Source organism: Dermacentor silvarum, chromosome 1, assembly GCF_013339745.2.
Source record: "Dermacentor silvarum isolate Dsil-2018 chromosome 1, BIME_Dsil_1.4, whole genome shotgun sequence".
NCBI lineage: Eukaryota > Metazoa > Arthropoda > Arachnida > Ixodida > Ixodidae > Dermacentor > Dermacentor silvarum.
In genome coordinates, this window is record NC_051154.1 from 432,181,661 (window position 1) to 432,199,541 (window position 17,881).

Below are 17,881 nucleotides of genomic sequence, written 5' to 3' on the forward strand. Positions count from 1 at the left end.
GAAATGCGTCAGTGCGCTGTGTCAATAGCAGTCTACGAAACACAGTGTGTGAGAAGGCGCGCTGGCACGATCCCGACAGCACCAGGAAATTTCTTGCATGAGGACACCAACAGTGAAGTCGAGCTTCCTGCCAAAATACTATCTGCGTTGGATCCAACCGAATAGGAGCTATGATACGCCACTGTATTGCCTTGACACCAAGCGGAGATAGTGTTGGACAACCACGGCAAGATGCGCTTTTAGAAAAAAGGGGGTGCAGCCCATACATGAATAACCATGTGAAATACTATAACCAAAACTAGACGCACGGCTTTACATGAAAATATACAACACATTTCTTAATATACTCTCAGTCAGGAACATCCATACGCTTCATAGGATGATATCAAACGAGCTGCTGTCTTATAATATGGCATGAAAAAATGTTTCCTGCGCAAATTATTTTAACAACCTCATGCATTAGCAGGTCATCTGGTAACCTACGGCATATAAGTACACGAGTTTAGCGCTTGAAATGCGTTTTCTGACCAGTAATGTGGTGAATCTTTCTCTTCAATGGTAGTGTCAATACTTCGCGAGTTTGCGCATGTTTGTTATTTGTTTGATTTTACATTGTATACTCTCATTTTTTTAATGTTGCCAATTGAAAATTAAGAATATTTCTCACTGCATTAGCGATGAAATATTAAAGAAAATGTTTATGTATTATTGCAAGATGTGTTGTGAAGTTCATGAAAATCTTTGTAATCGGGTTTTTTGTGTATCTGTATGTTTTTTGAAATTTTACTCAGTTTGCCTTGTGACTGTTTGATCAATAAAATGTTGACCTTTTAAGAAAAATATGTTTCATTCGAGTGACTCGGCGACTAAACATCAAATACAATTCACCAACCGTAAGTGCAGGAGCTGCTTATGAAGGAATCAATATTCCCGACATGTAAGTCTTGTGAATCACCTCTGATGTGACCATGGTACTGCATAGCGAGTGCTTTCACACAACTGGGAGGAGTACCAGCACTCTTTCTGAAGGAGTACAAACATTGTTAGGAGAAGTACAAGCACTCTGTTTGGGGGAGTAGAAGCACTCGGTTCCAGGGAGTACTAATACTCTTGTGGGGTGGAGTGCAATCACTCTGTTAGGAGGAGTACAAGCACTCTGGGGGAGTAGAAGCACCCAGTTTGGGGAGTACTAAAACCTTTGTGGGGTGGAGTATTCGTACTCTGGAAGGAGATCTAGCAATCGGTTTAGGAGGAGTACTAATACTCTGTCTGGGGAGTTGCTGTACTCTCTCCAAGATGGAGGCGTTTTACTCCTGAAAAGGGAGTGAAATAAGGGACAAGCATATACTCCCTCAAAGAGAGTTCTCGGAAATCTCTTTGTTTTTAGAGTGTTGTGTAAGTGAAAGTGATTGTAAGTAGGCGTGAGTATGAACGCAAGTAAATGCCAGTTGAGGTGAGTAGATGTGAGTACAAGCCTGAGTGAGGGCCCGTGAACGTGACTAGACGTCAGGTCTAGCATGAATTAGTGCCGGTGATTGTGAGTACGAACGTGATTGAGATCCTGTCAATATCAGTAGGCGCGAGTACGCACATGAGTGAGTGAGTAAGTGAACGGTGAGTGGGAGTACACGTGATATCGCACATGAACAAGTTTGTATGGCTGTAAGTATCAAAGGAAGTACCGGTGAGCATGAGTTGAAGCGAGTGCGAACGCAATTCATTGTTGGTTACTGCGAGAGAACGTGTGAACGTGCCCGCCCATGGTTGTGAGCGGATGTATGAACGAGAGCGAATGCAGGTGAATAAATGTGAGCGGACAGCAACGTGTGTTTCAGTGAAAATGAGTGCCGACGTGTGAGAGAACACGTGAGTGCGGGTCAGTGGGGGTGGTGTGTGTGTGTGTGTGTGTGTGTGTGTGTGTGTGTGTGTGTGTGTGTGTGTGTGTGTGTGTGTGTGTGTGTGTGTGTGTGTGTGTGTGTGTGTGTGTGTGTGTGTGTGTGTGTGTGTGTGTGTGTGTGTGTGTGTGTGTAAGGGGAGTATATAAGCGCCTGTGCCACAGATGACACGCCCATGAGTTGAATCAAGTTTGGCGCAGAACAAACATATAAGCAGTGAATGAATAGATTCTTCGGCCTTCCCTGTAGCGTTTGACAACTATGCTCCGGCTGCGAAATTATTCGCATGTTAAAGAAATGCGAAAGACGAATATTAAGCAAGCTTGTATTATCCATATTTCTGCAATAGTCGTAGCATCCCCCCTCTTACCGTGGGCGAAGACTTGGTGGCCCAGAAGCGGCGCAGAAGCAAAAAACGTAGGCGACGCCACTGATTCCTACCAATTACAGCCGTAGCAGTGGCGCTACTTTGTGCCACAAGCAAACAACACAAAGGCAAAAAGAATAGGAAATTGCAAGCATCCCTGCAAAATACGAGCCCTGCGCTACGCTGGCGCCTCAATGGGACCGCTTATTATTTTTTTTTTGATCCACAGAGAAGAGTAGTAGAAATTTTCGGACGCGATAGAAAAACATACTTTTGAAGCACCTTGAACGGTGAGAGCGCTCGTCTTCTTAGCCTGCCGAGTTAACAATCATTTTCCCGTTAAGGAAATAAACACATCGAAAACCGCCGCATTCCTCACGACATAGCCGCTTACGACTTTCGCGTGCGGGGGATCAACCTGGATATTACTATAAATAGACGTATGCAAAGTGGTCATTTAAACAAGTGTTGTCCCGCTCCTTAGCTACGTTTTCAGCGCGATGTGCTCACCTGTAGGTGCCCACGAGCCGGTCGCTGATGTCGCTGAGCCGGAATATGCTGAGCACCACTTCAAGGTACTCCCGAGTAACAGTGATGCCGCGCAGGCGGGCAAACAAGATGAGCGTCTCCTCACCGGTCATCATGTCTAGAAGGCCATCACGCTGCGGGCAGTAGCCCAGGTAGCGCTGGAACTGCATGACCAGAAACAAGAAACGGCAGCTTTACTCCACAACTACCGATGGCATCGAGAAGTTGGGCAATGTGGGAAGTATATTATGGCACATTAGACTGGTTCCTCATCATCATCAAAATATAGGCTGATGATGATGATGATGACGAGACTGGTTCCTACGGCACGCTGCGACTATAGGGTCGAAACGCTTAAACGATGCGGAGCCCGCTCTAGATCGCAACCAGAGAGAGCGTGCTCGAGCCGAATGTTCAGCCGCTTGCCGGAGAAATGCGAGGCACGAAGATGAAATTCGTCAGCGCATATTCTGTTCTAAATGAATATGACGGGAAAACGTAAGAGGAGTTCTAAGAAAGGAAAGGCATTTAACTTGCCCTGAGGAGTGTGCCGGGAAACGAAAAGAAAATACATTGACATGCTGACCTGCAAGCCTCCGGTTCAACCATATGGTCTTCATTAAAATTGAAGTGAAACCACGATTGTATCGCCGTAGAATCGCTTTAAGGTATTCACTACAAAAACTGCAACAAACGTGCTCGAGAGGAATCCACCACAGCTGCGGTCATCGTGCGCTTTAACAGTTCGAGGGAAAAAATTAACTCATGCATCAGCACGCGCGCTGGCGCCAACACGTTCTACGGATGATTCCGGCGTTGAGGTCCGGATAGCCTCCCCATAGTACGCAACACGCATTCTCTATAAACGGTAAGTGACACACATTTAGAACGGCTTCTAAGGCATCCTTATGATTGGCTCCCCTCTGTGTTCCCTAAAGCGGCAGCCATGTGCACGCGATATTCGAGCCACAGCGACAAGCGACGCGCCGTCGCGTGGTGACGTGGAGTAACCACATGGACGAGACATCGCGAAAAAAATGTTGCGATAAAATTACGTTGTTCTCCGAATAAATAGTATCATACGCCCGTGAAGAAATCGCCATTGTCCTGGAGGTTATAATGTTTTAACCAAAATGTATTACACCTAGCCTTAATATGTTGTCATCGCCAGTGTAATCCGTTCCATGCCGCCATAATGAAAAGCTGTGACCGCCATCCGCGGTGTCTTAGTCTTAACAGCGTCAAAACAAACAACTTATCTAAAAAATTCCGCGCAATTCCAGTGCTGTGAAGGTGGATTACCAGTGAAGCAGTTTAGCACACGACATAGAAGGGACACTGAATTTAAATCAAAGGCATGAGCAAATTTTATTTCTCTTGAGTGGTGACGGCGGTCATCCCGGATACACACGCACACAGACGCACACACAGTTTATTTTGATCGGCGGTCTTGATCAGCGGCATACATTGGCGTGGAAGACTACCGCCACCTCGGGGAGCCGGAAGAAACTAGACACGTCCGACGGGACCACCACCCCGGGACAGCGGAAGGAAACTAGGACGCAAGCGCTTGAAACGATGACAAAGAGAGCGCGGTGGAGTTTTTGCACAAGCAGATTTGTTGACGCACACGAAAAGTGCACGAACCATAGCCATAATCAGCTTCGCTGAAATAATAACAAAATAACGCCGATACTTCGTCCTCAGCTTGAACTAAGACAAAGCGATGGCTGATTTTACTATTTATGCTTTGCTGCTACGGCAGAGAGCAAGTTGCAGGAGCAAATTAAGATCGAAGCAGGTGGACTGGTTGCTGCCATGTGGTTGCGCAATCACGCTGTCTTGGGCGGAATTCGCCGCGCAGATTTCTGGGCGACAAGTGTAACTTTCTGGCTGTGCAAAAACCGGCTACGCGACAAGCGACAGCGACGGATCGCCCTCCGCGACGGTATAGCCTGTCACTCGTCGCCGTCGCTCGAATTTCGCGTGCATGTGGTTGGGTGGCAACTACATGCACGTGATATTCAAGTGACAAGCGACGAGACAGGCATACCCTGCCACGCTGTCGTATCAAAATGCTATTCAGTAGTGGATATTATACTATGTCTTGAACGTTGAAACTTAACCACTCAGAATGGTATAACCATTGACGTCACCTACGCCGCGAAAATCTGCGATTTCAAGTGCTATCATGTCACGTATTAGTAAATATTGCCTGCGTCAAATCTCGCTAACATTCGGACCAACAATGACGCTGATTTAAAAGGGCGTATTGTAAACGCTCGCCTGACGTGGCAAATACAAGTCCACTTGCCGAAGCATTGCCTTACGGCAGACGCATTCCTCGTTCGCCCAATCTAATGTCAACTCACGTTTCTGTGACTGTTTTGAGTTGTGTAGACTTCTGGATTTCGCGTACCATTGGCAAGGTTCTCTTGGGGCTGACAATGTGTATGGTCATTGCGTCACAATTACATCAAGTGTAGCAGAGACATTTTGGTGTTTCAACTCAACGTTACGCCCTTTTAAGTGGTTGTGGTGCCGCCAATAGTTGACGGATATACCATTAAGAAACAAATTCAACAAAAGCGGACACTCCCATAGAGCCCAGCGGACCAATTGACTGTAGCGCACCAAGCGACTGGTGTGAACACCTGACCCAGACTATACCGGTTTCGGTTTTGGCCGGGCGCCGCTTGAACGCTGACTAGTACTTGGTACTAGTCAGCATAACGGCTGGGCTGATCGCCACGGCAGTTGTTTTTAAGCATGAAATGCTATTAGCTCCCGTTGTCGGCTACCTTCAAGTGACCTTTAGCCAAAAGCCAGAGCCGTTATGCGGGCATCGTTGCGAGAAGAAAACGAGACCATCCCGGCAACCAGTCAAAAGTTAAGAAAATTCGGTCTCTGACCCCCAACCCTTTGTACAGGGCAGCATTACATACGCTAGCTACTGTCCTAACACGTTCTCAAAAATATGGCTTTCGAGTTCTTCCTAATTTTTGTCCACAATATCACTCAAGCTGTAACTGCTATTACGCTGAAGTTTTACTTTTCATTTTCAATAGCGACGTTCAAAAGGCACATGCAGGCCACCATAAACTAGACTGTCATCTTCTGGAGCTGAGACAAGGTAGCCTGTGCTATTTTGAATGCCTGAGGTCCGTGAGTTCAGCGTCGCGGGTTTTGCATCGCCTCAAGAGATAGCGCCATGCTGCGTGGCGCCTCTTTCAGGCGTTTTTCTTCGTCTAGCGCACAGTGCGTTCTGCCTCCTTGGCGTCTTTTGCTGCCTGTCATGCCGCCTTCCAGCTGAGCAGCGTCCATATGGACCAGCGCACAGTATGGCGTGCTGCGGTGTGGTCTACCGTTGCAAACATGCACTACACCGATTTTAAGATTGTGGCTAGTATCATCTCCAACCAATCTGCATTGCTGGTAGCCATTTCATACATCTACTCTCGATTACGGGAGAGCCATCATTATTGCTTCAACTGCTCAACCGCACGCTGTTTGGTGCGAAATTGTGTTTTTTATTTAGTAAAGTAAATATCATTGCAAGCAATCTTTACACGCCTCCATCGGATCTGTCCTCTGCAACGTGCAATTTCAAAAAAGTAGACGCAAGACGCCTTGTGAAATGAGGAAATCTTTATTTCGCTCTATAAAAATGCTCGTTCCCGGCTTTTTTGCGTTCATCTAATGTTGTGGCACAAGATAAGCAGCAGTCGTTCCCGTACAAAACTCCACCGGACATGCATCAGCTAAAAAGTAAATTACAACGATGTGTCATTTCGATATTTAGACCTTATGGAAAACTACGTGTAGAGGAAAAAAAAACACCGCATATCCACGGGGTGAATGATGATGAGTGGGCGAAGCTCCGGAGGAAATCATCGGTAAACCGTGAATCTTCCGTGTAATTCGCCCAGTCTCGCCGCACTAAATCGAACGATTGACTTCCACCAATGACACGCGCCATATGTGACGTCATTCCTATTTTATAACAGCGGCCTTCATTATAATTGCACCATCTCCCGCTTAAGGGGACGCTAGCACAAACGCACTAGAAACGTGCAGTACTCTCTAGTAAGGGGGAGAGGCCACAGCATCTTACGCAGCCGTTTACACATGCCGGAACGTGCACCGCGTTTGCCGACGCCATCACATGACTGCTGAGAGAGTATAACCCCCGTATTCATAAACGCTTCTCGACTTGAACTTGACTTGCCACCGCCTTCAACGCGTTTCGAACGCGCTGCCCAAGGCGATGGCAAGTCAAGTTCAAGTCGAGGAGCGTTTATGAATACGGCCGGGGGTAAGGCGGAGAGGCCACCGCGTCTTACACCAGCTTCTTACACGGGCCGTAACGCGCTAGCACAAACGCGTTAGAAACGCGCAGTCTTTCGTTAATGTTTGGGTATTTATTGTCATCGTGGTGCGTGTGTCCATGTGCGCTTCGTGGCGTAGTGGTTAGCGCCGCGCGTTCGCAAGCGAGGGGTCCCTGGTTCGATTCCGCGCTACGGACACAACTTTCGGAATTTTTTTTTCATAAAAGTAGACGTGGCTACCTACTACGACGACTACTACTACTACATACTACAGAGGAGGGACAGACCCACACCCTAAGGAGCTTCGCCCCTAAAACGTGCGAAAGTAGTGAATGCATACATTACAAACAAAGGGAATTCGTTTTACAGCGTCAGCTGTTATGGGCTCATTCCAATAGCCGTTCCGGTTCGCGATGGTGTCCGCCGCCACCGCCGCTGGAGACCATAGCCGCTATCGCCGGAAATGCGAAAAAAAAGTACCCGGTCCCCGCGGCGATCGAACACAGGCCCGCTGCGCGGGAGTCGGATACGTTACCACTGCGCCACGCAAGCGCTTACTACCACGCAGTGGAAACATATGCCATATAAACGCGCCCTAGGCAGGCGCGCAGGCGCAGACGAACCGAGCCTCCGCCAGTATGGTGGCGCCATCTAGGTGAGGTGCCTGCAAACGCAGCTTGCCCGACATGTAAGTTGCATATAGCAAATACATTCTGCATGCAACTGTACCTGGTTTATTCAAGCAGGCTAGGTGACTATTTCTCACCAGCCCATTTTGAAGATTCCAATAAACAATCATCATCAACAGCAACCTACCGTGACACGGGTCAAGGGATGTGAGATGTGCGCCACGTATTCTGGATACCTTTTTGGTACACGTTATGGCGTCTCCTCGCAAGGTACGAATCGCTGCTGAAGAAGCGCATCGTAGAGCTTTGTGCGCGGCTACAACCGGTCTTGATCGGGCTCAGCAGGCTGCTGTGCAGAGAGCATTAGAAGCCGCAGCTCGCCGTCGACACCTGGCGGACAGTTCAGATCGTTCCCGTCAAAACGAGGCGAAGAGACTTTGCCGCGAAGACCCTGTTATGCGTGGTGCCGAAATTGCTACTTTTAAGCCGCTCGCTGCACCAGCTTACGATGTGACTGTGCTGCATTTGCCGCGCAGGCATGCGACTTTTTTCACAGACATTGCGTACAAAAAGCATGGTTCTCCCGTTATCGAGAGTAGATGTAAGCATGAAATGGCTACCGGCAAAGCAGACTGGTGCCGTGACGCAGGCAAGGGCCGGAAACCCCCTATAATGCTCGGATGCCGATACTAGGGTGCCTCGATGTCAGCGCCGCCGTTCAGGGTGGTGCCATCCTTTGACCGCCCCGCGCCGCCGCTTTCTCGCTGCGACGCCATCTCGAATCACAGCAAGCAGTTGCGATTGCTTGGTGCCGGTGCTTAGTTCGAGACACAGTGCGCGCGGATGCTTCGCTGGCGCTTTTACTTGCTGGACAGTGTTCAGCCGCATGAATGACAAGCTTGTCAAGTGCATCGAGTCGACATGACGGGCTGTTGTATTCCCAAGTGCACCGGATCGACGCGTAAAGGGCTTCGTTGTTTACGCTTCCCCCGGGACCCAGAGCGAAGGAAGATATGGGAAGCCCAAGTAAAGCGGTATCACTGGAAGGCAACGGATAGCTCCTACATTTGCGAGGTAAGTGTCAAGAAAGTTTAGACTATGGCACCGTGTTTTTCATTTAAGTAAGAAAGTATTCGCTGATCCTCGCTCACGTACCTACGTTCGCTCACGAACTAAGCACTGCACCGATGCTGTCTGAGTAGCCTATGGTTTGCGAGCGCGCGTCGCATAGGCTTTCGCCGTTTTGATCGGCGCAGTCTATGCGAGTAGTACCCTTCTTTTAAGGACTGACGAAAATGCTTCGCCGCGAAATAGTCTTACATTAGCTACAAATCGTCATTTAAACCACCTATTTTACTTTTTCACGGGAAGCACACATCGTGTGTCTCTTGTTTCTTTTTTTTTTCCTCAGTTTCTTTTTTCGCTACTGGTTATTTGGGACTAAAGAACGCCGTGCTTCTTCTGGGGAGAGCGGCTGTTGTGTACGTGGCAAGCGAAGCATTGTGATTTTCTCTGATTTCTCAGCAGATATCTTGCGGATCTCAGGTTGTTACGTTATATAGCTGATTTTTTAGACGAATATATTTGTAGCGTGGTGCTCGTAAGCTGATAGTCGTTCGTGCTCATTCCCGATCGTAGTGGGTACTGTGGCGGTCCTTAAATGCCTGTGCACGGTATGCCCAGGTGTAGTAGAGTTAAGGGGCATCATGGGACTAAAATGTTTCATCCATTTCTGGCATGGTGTCTGTTGTAGATTGTGCATTTCTTCGAAACGTGTGAAGCGAGGTAATACAGCATTACTTCTGCGAAAATTTATTTTTAAGCACTGTAATGGCTTCTCTGTATTTACAAGGCAACTTTTCATTTTAATAATCACTTTTGTTGTTTTACTTGTACTTAGAAACACTTTGAAGAGGACCAGTACGAGGGAAATCGACAGGATGGGCGCCGTCTGTTAAAGTCAACAGCCCTACATCATCATGGACTATATTTTCGAAGTGAAAAACATTGCTAATCTGTATTTGACTGTCTTAATTGCATTTACGGTTTTTGTACGCGATATATATGCAGTGTTGTTTATTTTTTCATTGTAGTTATCAGTGTTCTAATGGTTATTTATAAAACTTTCTGTACTCGCCATCGATGTGTTTGGCTGATGCGACGTATTCGATGGTAGCTGATGTATTCTGGCTGGATATCTTGAATAATATTACCCGCGGTTGCGTTTTCTTGTTTGTATTCTTGTTTTCGATTTATATTGTGTGTAATAAGGTTGATGTACTCACTTGAACCCCCCCCCCCCATGTAATGAATAAATTTTAAAAAAACACTCCTTATCCCCAATTGTGTGTGTCGAGCCTACCTAGCGAATTTTTTTTATCTCGTCTTTCAATATAACCTTCAGGCGCCACACAGTACATATAATTTTTCATGTACATATCTCTTTCCTGATTGACTGTACTAGACATTACTAAGTAAATGTATTTTGTGCATCGTTTGGTTTCTTGTGTTTACTACACAAGATTGACACAGACAAGTTACGTTACATTTTTCTCTACAGCACTAACTAAACCTTATTTTCACATCGCAGTTATTTTTACACCAGCTTAATCCTGTCAGCACACAGTTTTGTGGGGAAAAAAAGCAAAATTACGCGTAGATATCGTCAAATAATTGCAACGAACGCGAAGAGCACGCGCAACGCAAGGGAAACTAACCGCCGTGCGCCAGTGGCATGGCTACGGTAAAGGAGGCGTGACGTGTAAACCAAAATACAACAGCGAAAAAGAAAAACTTCCACACACAGGGAGTCGCAAACCTTATATACCAAGCATCGAAGCGCAAAAAAATATATAGTGCGTATTTCAAACATACACACGGCATATTAAATGTGATTGAATTAGGCAACTTGGGGCATGTTCCCGGTGCCATACGTTTACGTCTTCGACCTTCGACGAGTTAAAGGCTATTGGTTATAAAGATGCGCAGATGCGATACCGATAAAAAAAATCCTCGTCAAGGCAAAGCACTTGGAAGTGCGCCGCGAGTAACACTATTTAAGAACGCAAGCGTAGCTGAGTCTGAGCTGGTGTGATTCAATATGGCGGCGCCAACGGGGTTGTCTCCACCCTGAACGGCGGCGCTGGCATCGAGGCACCCTAGCCGATAGGCGGCGGCAGCGCCTCCTCCACCACTGGCGGTTGCCGGTTATCTTACTGTAAATAATTCACAAACAAAACAATGAATACATGACGTCACTGATGAGGTCAGAGTGTAGAGGGAGAGAGCGCGCAGCCCGGAGGAGGAGGGTTGCCGCGGAATCCTTATTTTACACTTCGCATGCAAGCGAGCTGCGTTCGTGCTCTCTTTCAGGAGTGCTGGCTGCGCGGCGACATTGCCCAAATCGCGGAGCAGAACCCACTGAAGTGTGTCGTGTTTAGGAAGCGCTTTCTTTCTACCACGTTTACCTTGCAAGCCGCTATTAATGTCTTTAACCACTGGGACATCGCTCGTAAGAACCAGTGCCAGGTAACTACAATGAAGAATATTTATACACCAAATAGTTGTTAATTACCAATTTTCGCGGTTAATATATTACATTTCGTCATTTCGTGTAAGTAGTCGCTTTGAAATTCCTAACTTGCGGTTACGCTTAGGGCTACACTTCAACTAGTCCACAGATATAGTAGGGGTCGCATAAGGAAAATAGCTTCCTGGCATCATCAACTTTGGGCCATCCAGCAAGCCCGGGAAGCTACCGAGACACAGGGTCTCTCTGCTGCCCCCGGCGCGGCCTAAACCCAGGCCATCAATTTGCCGGATATTTATTAAAGTTGACTCAGACACACATCAATCGTTAATTTTGTTCGTGTTTTGTGAAGTGGATCAACTCAAGCTAGTCGATTTCTCGGCCAGCCAAAGCTCAACACAAGTAAAAATTGAACTTTTTTCTTTTTAATCACACATTTCTTTCTGGGAAAAGACTAACCTCCACGCAGCTCGAAAGTGTCAGTCTCCAGCAGCAATTTTAATTCACAACTGAAATGTGTCCATAATAACCGAACATAGATTCCAAAAGATCTAAACCAATGCGAAAGTTATTCACCATCACGGGTTTGGTCACACGGAACTTTACTATCACGTATGTTATGACAACGCACACATTTTGTGGCTAACAGAAAGAAGGTAGAGTACAATACATGTATTTCATTGATAGTATGAGAAGACCCACATAATTTTAATATGGCTGCATGCATCTGCATGTAGGGTAAAGAATGAACAAAATGTATAGCCCAACAAACACGCACTCAAGCCCTTGATTACAAATATTTCACCGACAGCAGATGGGCTCCCGTCAGACGAATTGGTCGAGCAACACTGCTCCTATGTCATTCTACTCAGGCTTGTACAGAGCTGGTTTACTCATGCAAAATGAAAAGCTGCTCAGAAAACGAAGTAAAATACTTGTATTTACCTGCTGTCATTAGGAAACCTGAAACACCTGGCAGAACTGGAATTTTCGGTGTTCGAACACCACACAGCCGCGCAACACATGTGATGCCCCGATTTAGCCATCTTCGTCTAATGCTTGGTTGACCTAAAGTCCCTATATAAGAAAAGTACCGCCATCTTTTGATAAACGCCGCTTCTCTCTCTCCTGTATCTCCGATTGGACGATGATAGCGCGCGCTTTTCACTTCTTTATATTTTCTCTTTTTTCCGCCTCAGAGCCATGTTGAAAGTCCTCTGCGCAGCCGCAGTCACCGGCGGCGGCGGCGGCGCCCGCCCGGCCTGAAAGCTTCAACGTGGACTTTCTAGGTGCGCCACCGTCGACTTGGCTTTCGCAAGCAAAAAGTAAAGAAAAAAGCAAGCGCTTTAGGAGAGGAGGCGGCGGAGGAAAGAGTAGATGGCGGTACTTTTCTTATATAGGGACTTTATGTTGACCTGGTTTCCTGCCTCTTCCGTTCGCCGCACGCCTGATCAAGCTTCTACGTCTTATCTTTCCCATCTTCACACTTGAGACGACAAATGAAGCAGATGACCAAGCGCGATATAACTTGTGATATTGCTGAGCGAGTGGCAAGGGTGAGCGGAGGCAAGCTCGACGGACGCACGCAGGCGACCACTTCCCGCGCTTCGCCCGATTTAAGATTCACAAAAAGAGAAATAAGAAAACTTAAAATGTCCGGCAACCGCTAGAAGCGCGCATGTTCCTTGAAACCGAATCTAGCTTTACCTTCCGGGGGCTGACACAGGCCTGAAAGCTTACTGAGCCAAAAGAAACCTGTTTTAACTGAACCTCGTTACAAATCACGTCTCGCCCGAACAACCATGCGTGGTGCGCCGAACGCGCTGCCGGCCTGGTCATAAAGTACCTTGATGTAGGAAAGTACCGCCACTCTTTGTACTCTGCCGCCGGCGCGCGACCTCCTCCTCCTCGCCCCTCGCAAGTCCCCTCCGCGGCAGACGGTCTTGCGCCTGTTTTCCTGCACGATGATTGGTCTCCCTACCGTTGCCCTTGGAAACGAGCGGAGCTTGCGTTTTGCTAGAGTGTACTAGACAATGGTCGAGTGGGCCGAACGGCGCTCTGACGCTGAGGCGCCGCGTGTGGAAAAATTGTGCGAGGGCGCTGCGAGCGACCTGGATTTGGGCGGAGACGCGCTGCGCGGCATATTCAACGTACTTTCGCTGTGGGCGCCGAGGCCGATTGCGCATAGTACGCTCTTAAAATAGCGCTTTATTTCAACTGCAACATTATGTTTACACCATTTTGCCAAACATATATATTTGAGGCATAGATTATACAACGCGACGTCTTCAATTTTGCTGTCGTTGTCAAGCGCGTCGTCTGCTAGCGAGAGCGCTTTTCGCTACGCGGACGCTGGCGCACGCCCAGCTTTTCTTGCAGAACCTCTGTGCAGTACATTTTTTTTAATGTTTTAGTTGCTTTGGTGCGCCCATGACTCTTGACGGCCGGTGTCAAATGTAGTTTAGCCAGGTGAACTGCTTTTTTTACCACTGCCCTCTAAAAGTAACTGGTATCTCCGCACCATGAAGGCTACGTAAGAAAATTTTATTATTGATATGGTGTCATTTTACACGCGCTTCTTGTTGGTGGATATTGATCAGGGACAATGATCGAAGAAAACAATACGAGAGTGAAATAAACCAGGTTTATTAACTGCGTGGCGCGAAAGAATGACCAATGTGTTTGTAGGTAATTAAATCAACGGGTACATAGACATATTTATTCACGATATATATCTAAGAGAAAAAATAACAAATCTTCTATATGCAATATGCAATACTAGATCAGATGCAAAAAGTAAAGCAGCGTATCGTGTGGCAGAAAAAATAACTGGAGTATAGAACTCGCCTCAAAGCTCCTTTTACATCAGTGTGTGTCATTCATACGGCTTTAAGATAAAATCAACCTCCTCATAAACGTTGCATTCAGCATTCTTCATGCTGTTATCGCCATTTTTCAAAATATTCTACGCGACTGGGGCGCGCAACTGTCCCAAAATAATGCGCCTCCATCGAATTCTGCGGCCCGTCCGCGGGAGCCCAGGCGCAATAGAGTGCCGTGCGCAGCGCGCGCAGCCGGCGGGCGAGGAGAATTGAGGAGGAAAGCGCGCGCGCGGAGGAGAGTGTCGCTACTTTCAAGATCAAGGGGCTTTACCTGGTCACACAGCGCGGCGCCATCTCGTGAAGGAGGCGGCGCAAAATAAGCGCCGCGGAACTCACGGACCGCTGGCGTTGAAAAGAGCACAGGCCACCCTCTCTCAGCGCGAAAAGGTGACAATCAAGTGTATTCATGGTGCACTGTACCTGCCTTTTCAACGTCGCTATTGGAAATGCCAAATTAAACTTCAGCGTACTAGAAGTTACAGCTTGAGTGACATTGTGAACAAACATTAGGAAGAAATCGGAAGCAATATTCTTTTGTAACTTGTTTGGGCAGTAACTACTTTGTGTAGTGGGTTCCTGTACGAGGGGTTGGGGCCAGAGATGGCATTTTCTGAAGTTTTGAATGGCTGCACGGATGATGTCGTTTCGCTCTCGCAACGATGCCCGAAAGTGTCCGTTAGTTCTCGCCCCATTCTCGTCTTGGTTGCCCGGATAACGGCTCTTGATTTTGGATCAAGGTCTCTTGAAGGTCGCCAACAACGAGAGCCAAAAGCATTTCATGCTTAAAACACCTGATTCATACCAAACAATACCACGCATAAAATATGACAAAAACATCTGATTTCCAAGCATTCTCCGACTCCCGGGCCTTATTTCCTGCTCTTTAAGACTAAAAATTTAATACACGGTCGACTGCGTGTTTCGACACAACTTGGCCTCAGCCGACGTGATGGTACGCCACGTACACCATGCAGAGGTGCCACAACAAAGTCGTCAAGAAGACGGAATTTTTGAGTTAGGAGTTTCTGGTTTTTGAGCTCTTCGGCGTTACCTCCCGTGCTTTCTGCCGGCGCAAGCAGCATACTCCCGTGTTATCACTGTTGGCAATCGCTCGTCGCGTTTTCGACAAGCGTGAGTACCGAAAGAAGGTATACCTCACAAACGTGGTCCCGTAAGATTTATGTCGAATTCGAATGGCAGAGTCCGAGTGAGCGGCCGACCCGCGAGCGAGCACGCCACAACGGCGTTGAGTGACGCCTCCAAATCCGCAATTGGAACACAAGCCCTACAGTCAAGCAAGGGTATGGAAAGGGGGCGCTCGTGCACAACACGCATCCGGATATGCAGCTACCCAGCGTCCATTTCGTGCAGGAGAGGATTATCGTCTGCTGTCTCCGCCCTGGCTTCTCCGTGGTGCATCGTGTCTCAACAGCGCGCACGAGACTACGGGTTTATTTCCTAAAGGGCAGGGCAGAAGCAAACGTAAAAAAGAAAGAGCAAAGGCAACGTAGAAACAAAAAGCACAAACAAAATAACTTTATCGAAATTGCTGGATTTCGCGTTGCCGCGCTGTACACACGACTTTAGAAGTCAGCGAAGAAAAGGAGATGCTCTCGAAGATAGTATGTAGAGGTACAATTGACACTATGATGCACTAGAAGCCTATGAAACCCAGAAGGGGACGGCGAAAGCGGGTCTGCCCAGAGATGAACGGGCGACGAAACTAACGAGACAAATATGGTGACGGCATGAGGGAGGAGGGCTCAGTGTCGAGTGCCGGGATTCGAGAGAGCTGCAGGGCATTGTCGAGCTTGAACGTTGGTACGAAGCAAAACAGCCCTGTCCCTAGAAGACAGCACGGCTTTGCAGAACACGGACACGGCTTTGCAGACTGCATGCAGACTACCATATTCGCGCCTATATTTGCCAGTTGCTTGTCGCCACGTTTGCGCTACAGTCACTGTGGTTTGGAGCCTAGTGGACTGAGTAGACTGTACCGTAGCAATATTCGTTTCTAGATAACCGTTCTCGAGATGGGTATCACGCAATCGACACCAGCCGTCAGCCTTCTAATATATCATCAATTGTGAGCGGGGCCAGTAAGGCCAATCATGCCAATCAGGATGTGTGATATGTTTGGTTTTTGTACCTAGCACTCTCCTGAAACAAGTAAAGCGTCGGTATTCGGCGCATGTCACGTTATGATGTCCAGCAGTACCATTCATTTGATTGAACACTCATTTGTGAAAGCAGTGCGAGTATGTGGCAGTGTCCTAAGTAGTCGTGCCAGCAAGCTTGTTCATAGTGAAGTGATAGCAATGACACACTACGTGCGGACGCCGAAGCACAAAATCGTACAAAACAAGGTTACCGGATTCAACAATAATAAATCTGCAGTGCACGCAAATGTTTCAACGATGGGCCGCCGACGATTTTCGGTCTCTTGGCAGAAAGGCGAAACCCGATTTGGAAGGCTTGCTCGCAAGCTGTCTCTTCAGCGTCTCTGTCAGATTCAGCCATATAGTTATCATATTAACTATAAAAAGTGGGTACCGCAAAGGCACCGCAATGTTTGTACGACTAAATTTTGTAGCACTAAAATATTCAAAATATTATGCGAAAGCAAACACTTCCACGCAGCACGTAGGCACGGACAACGTTTGAAGTTCATTCGGTATATTTTTCAGAAAGATCGGATGGTTATTTAGAAAATTTTGATTTAAGGTTTACGGTGTCTAAAAGGCTGAGTTTGCAGGCGCCTTAACTAGATGGCGCTACCATACTGACGGAGTACAGATACTTGCGAATATCTGTGGGAAAGCAGCGACAAATCTAGGCCTTAAGTTTAGCACAGAGAAATCTGGAATTATGATCTTTAATGAAGAGACGAGCAACTTCGTGGTGTCAATTCAACAGCAAGTAATACCCATAGTGAAGCAATATATGTACCTCGGCGTACACATAAACCAAGGGAAGAATTACTCAAGCAACCACCAAGATAATCTGAAAATTAAGGGGAAGCGGAATGCAGCAATAATGAAACAGAGCAGTGTGGTCTGGAATTATGGCGTACAGCAGCCGCAGAATAACTCGATTCCGTCGATATAATTGAGAAGGGCTTGTAATAGTACTGATTCGGGCCGTAAAGACCCTGCTAACAGGCGAGAGTCCCCGTTTTCTCCTCTCGTGTTCGCCGACGCTTCTTCTTCTTCTTTTCTTGTTCCGCCGGCGCTTCCAGTGAAAACAACAGTGGGTTCACAATAAATGTGAGCTGGTGCGTGGAATCCGGAAAGGAGTAATGGTGCCAGCGCTCACATTCGCAAATGCCATTCTATGGTAAAAATCTGATATCTTGTCGGGTCTGGAAGTTAACCAAAGATGAATAGGCTGGTTGGCTTTGGGAGCCCACGGTAATACCACAAATGAGGCAGTGCAGGGTGACATGGGTTGGGCCTCTTTTGAAGTCAGAGAAGCACAGAGCAAAATTAGTTTTGAAGAAAGGCTCAGGAACATGGATGAAAATAAATGGGCGGCTAAACTGCACAAGTATCTCGACATGAAAAGCGTGGACACAAAATGGAGAAAGAGGTCTGGGAAGTTGGCAACCAAGTACAGGATAATCGAAACTGTAAATAAACAACGAGGAGTCATCAGAAAGAAAGCTAGAGAAATAGAGACCGTGAATTTGATGCTAAGAATAGAAACAAAAAGGACAATGGAGAT

General features: G+C 47.2%; 1 protein-coding gene across 1 annotated transcript in view; it reads right to left on the bottom strand.

The window, feature by feature from the left end:
- Positions 1-17,881, bottom strand: part of LOC119448311 (phospholipid-transporting ATPase ABCA3-like) — a 150,405-nt gene that overhangs the window by 1,083 nt on the left and 131,441 nt on the right. The window contains exon 22 of the mRNA XM_049664094.1: positions 2,773-2,954. Within this exon, the coding sequence (XP_049520051.1) occupies positions 2,773-2,954 (182 nt within the window). The remainder of the gene's footprint in view (positions 1-2,772; positions 2,955-17,881) is intronic.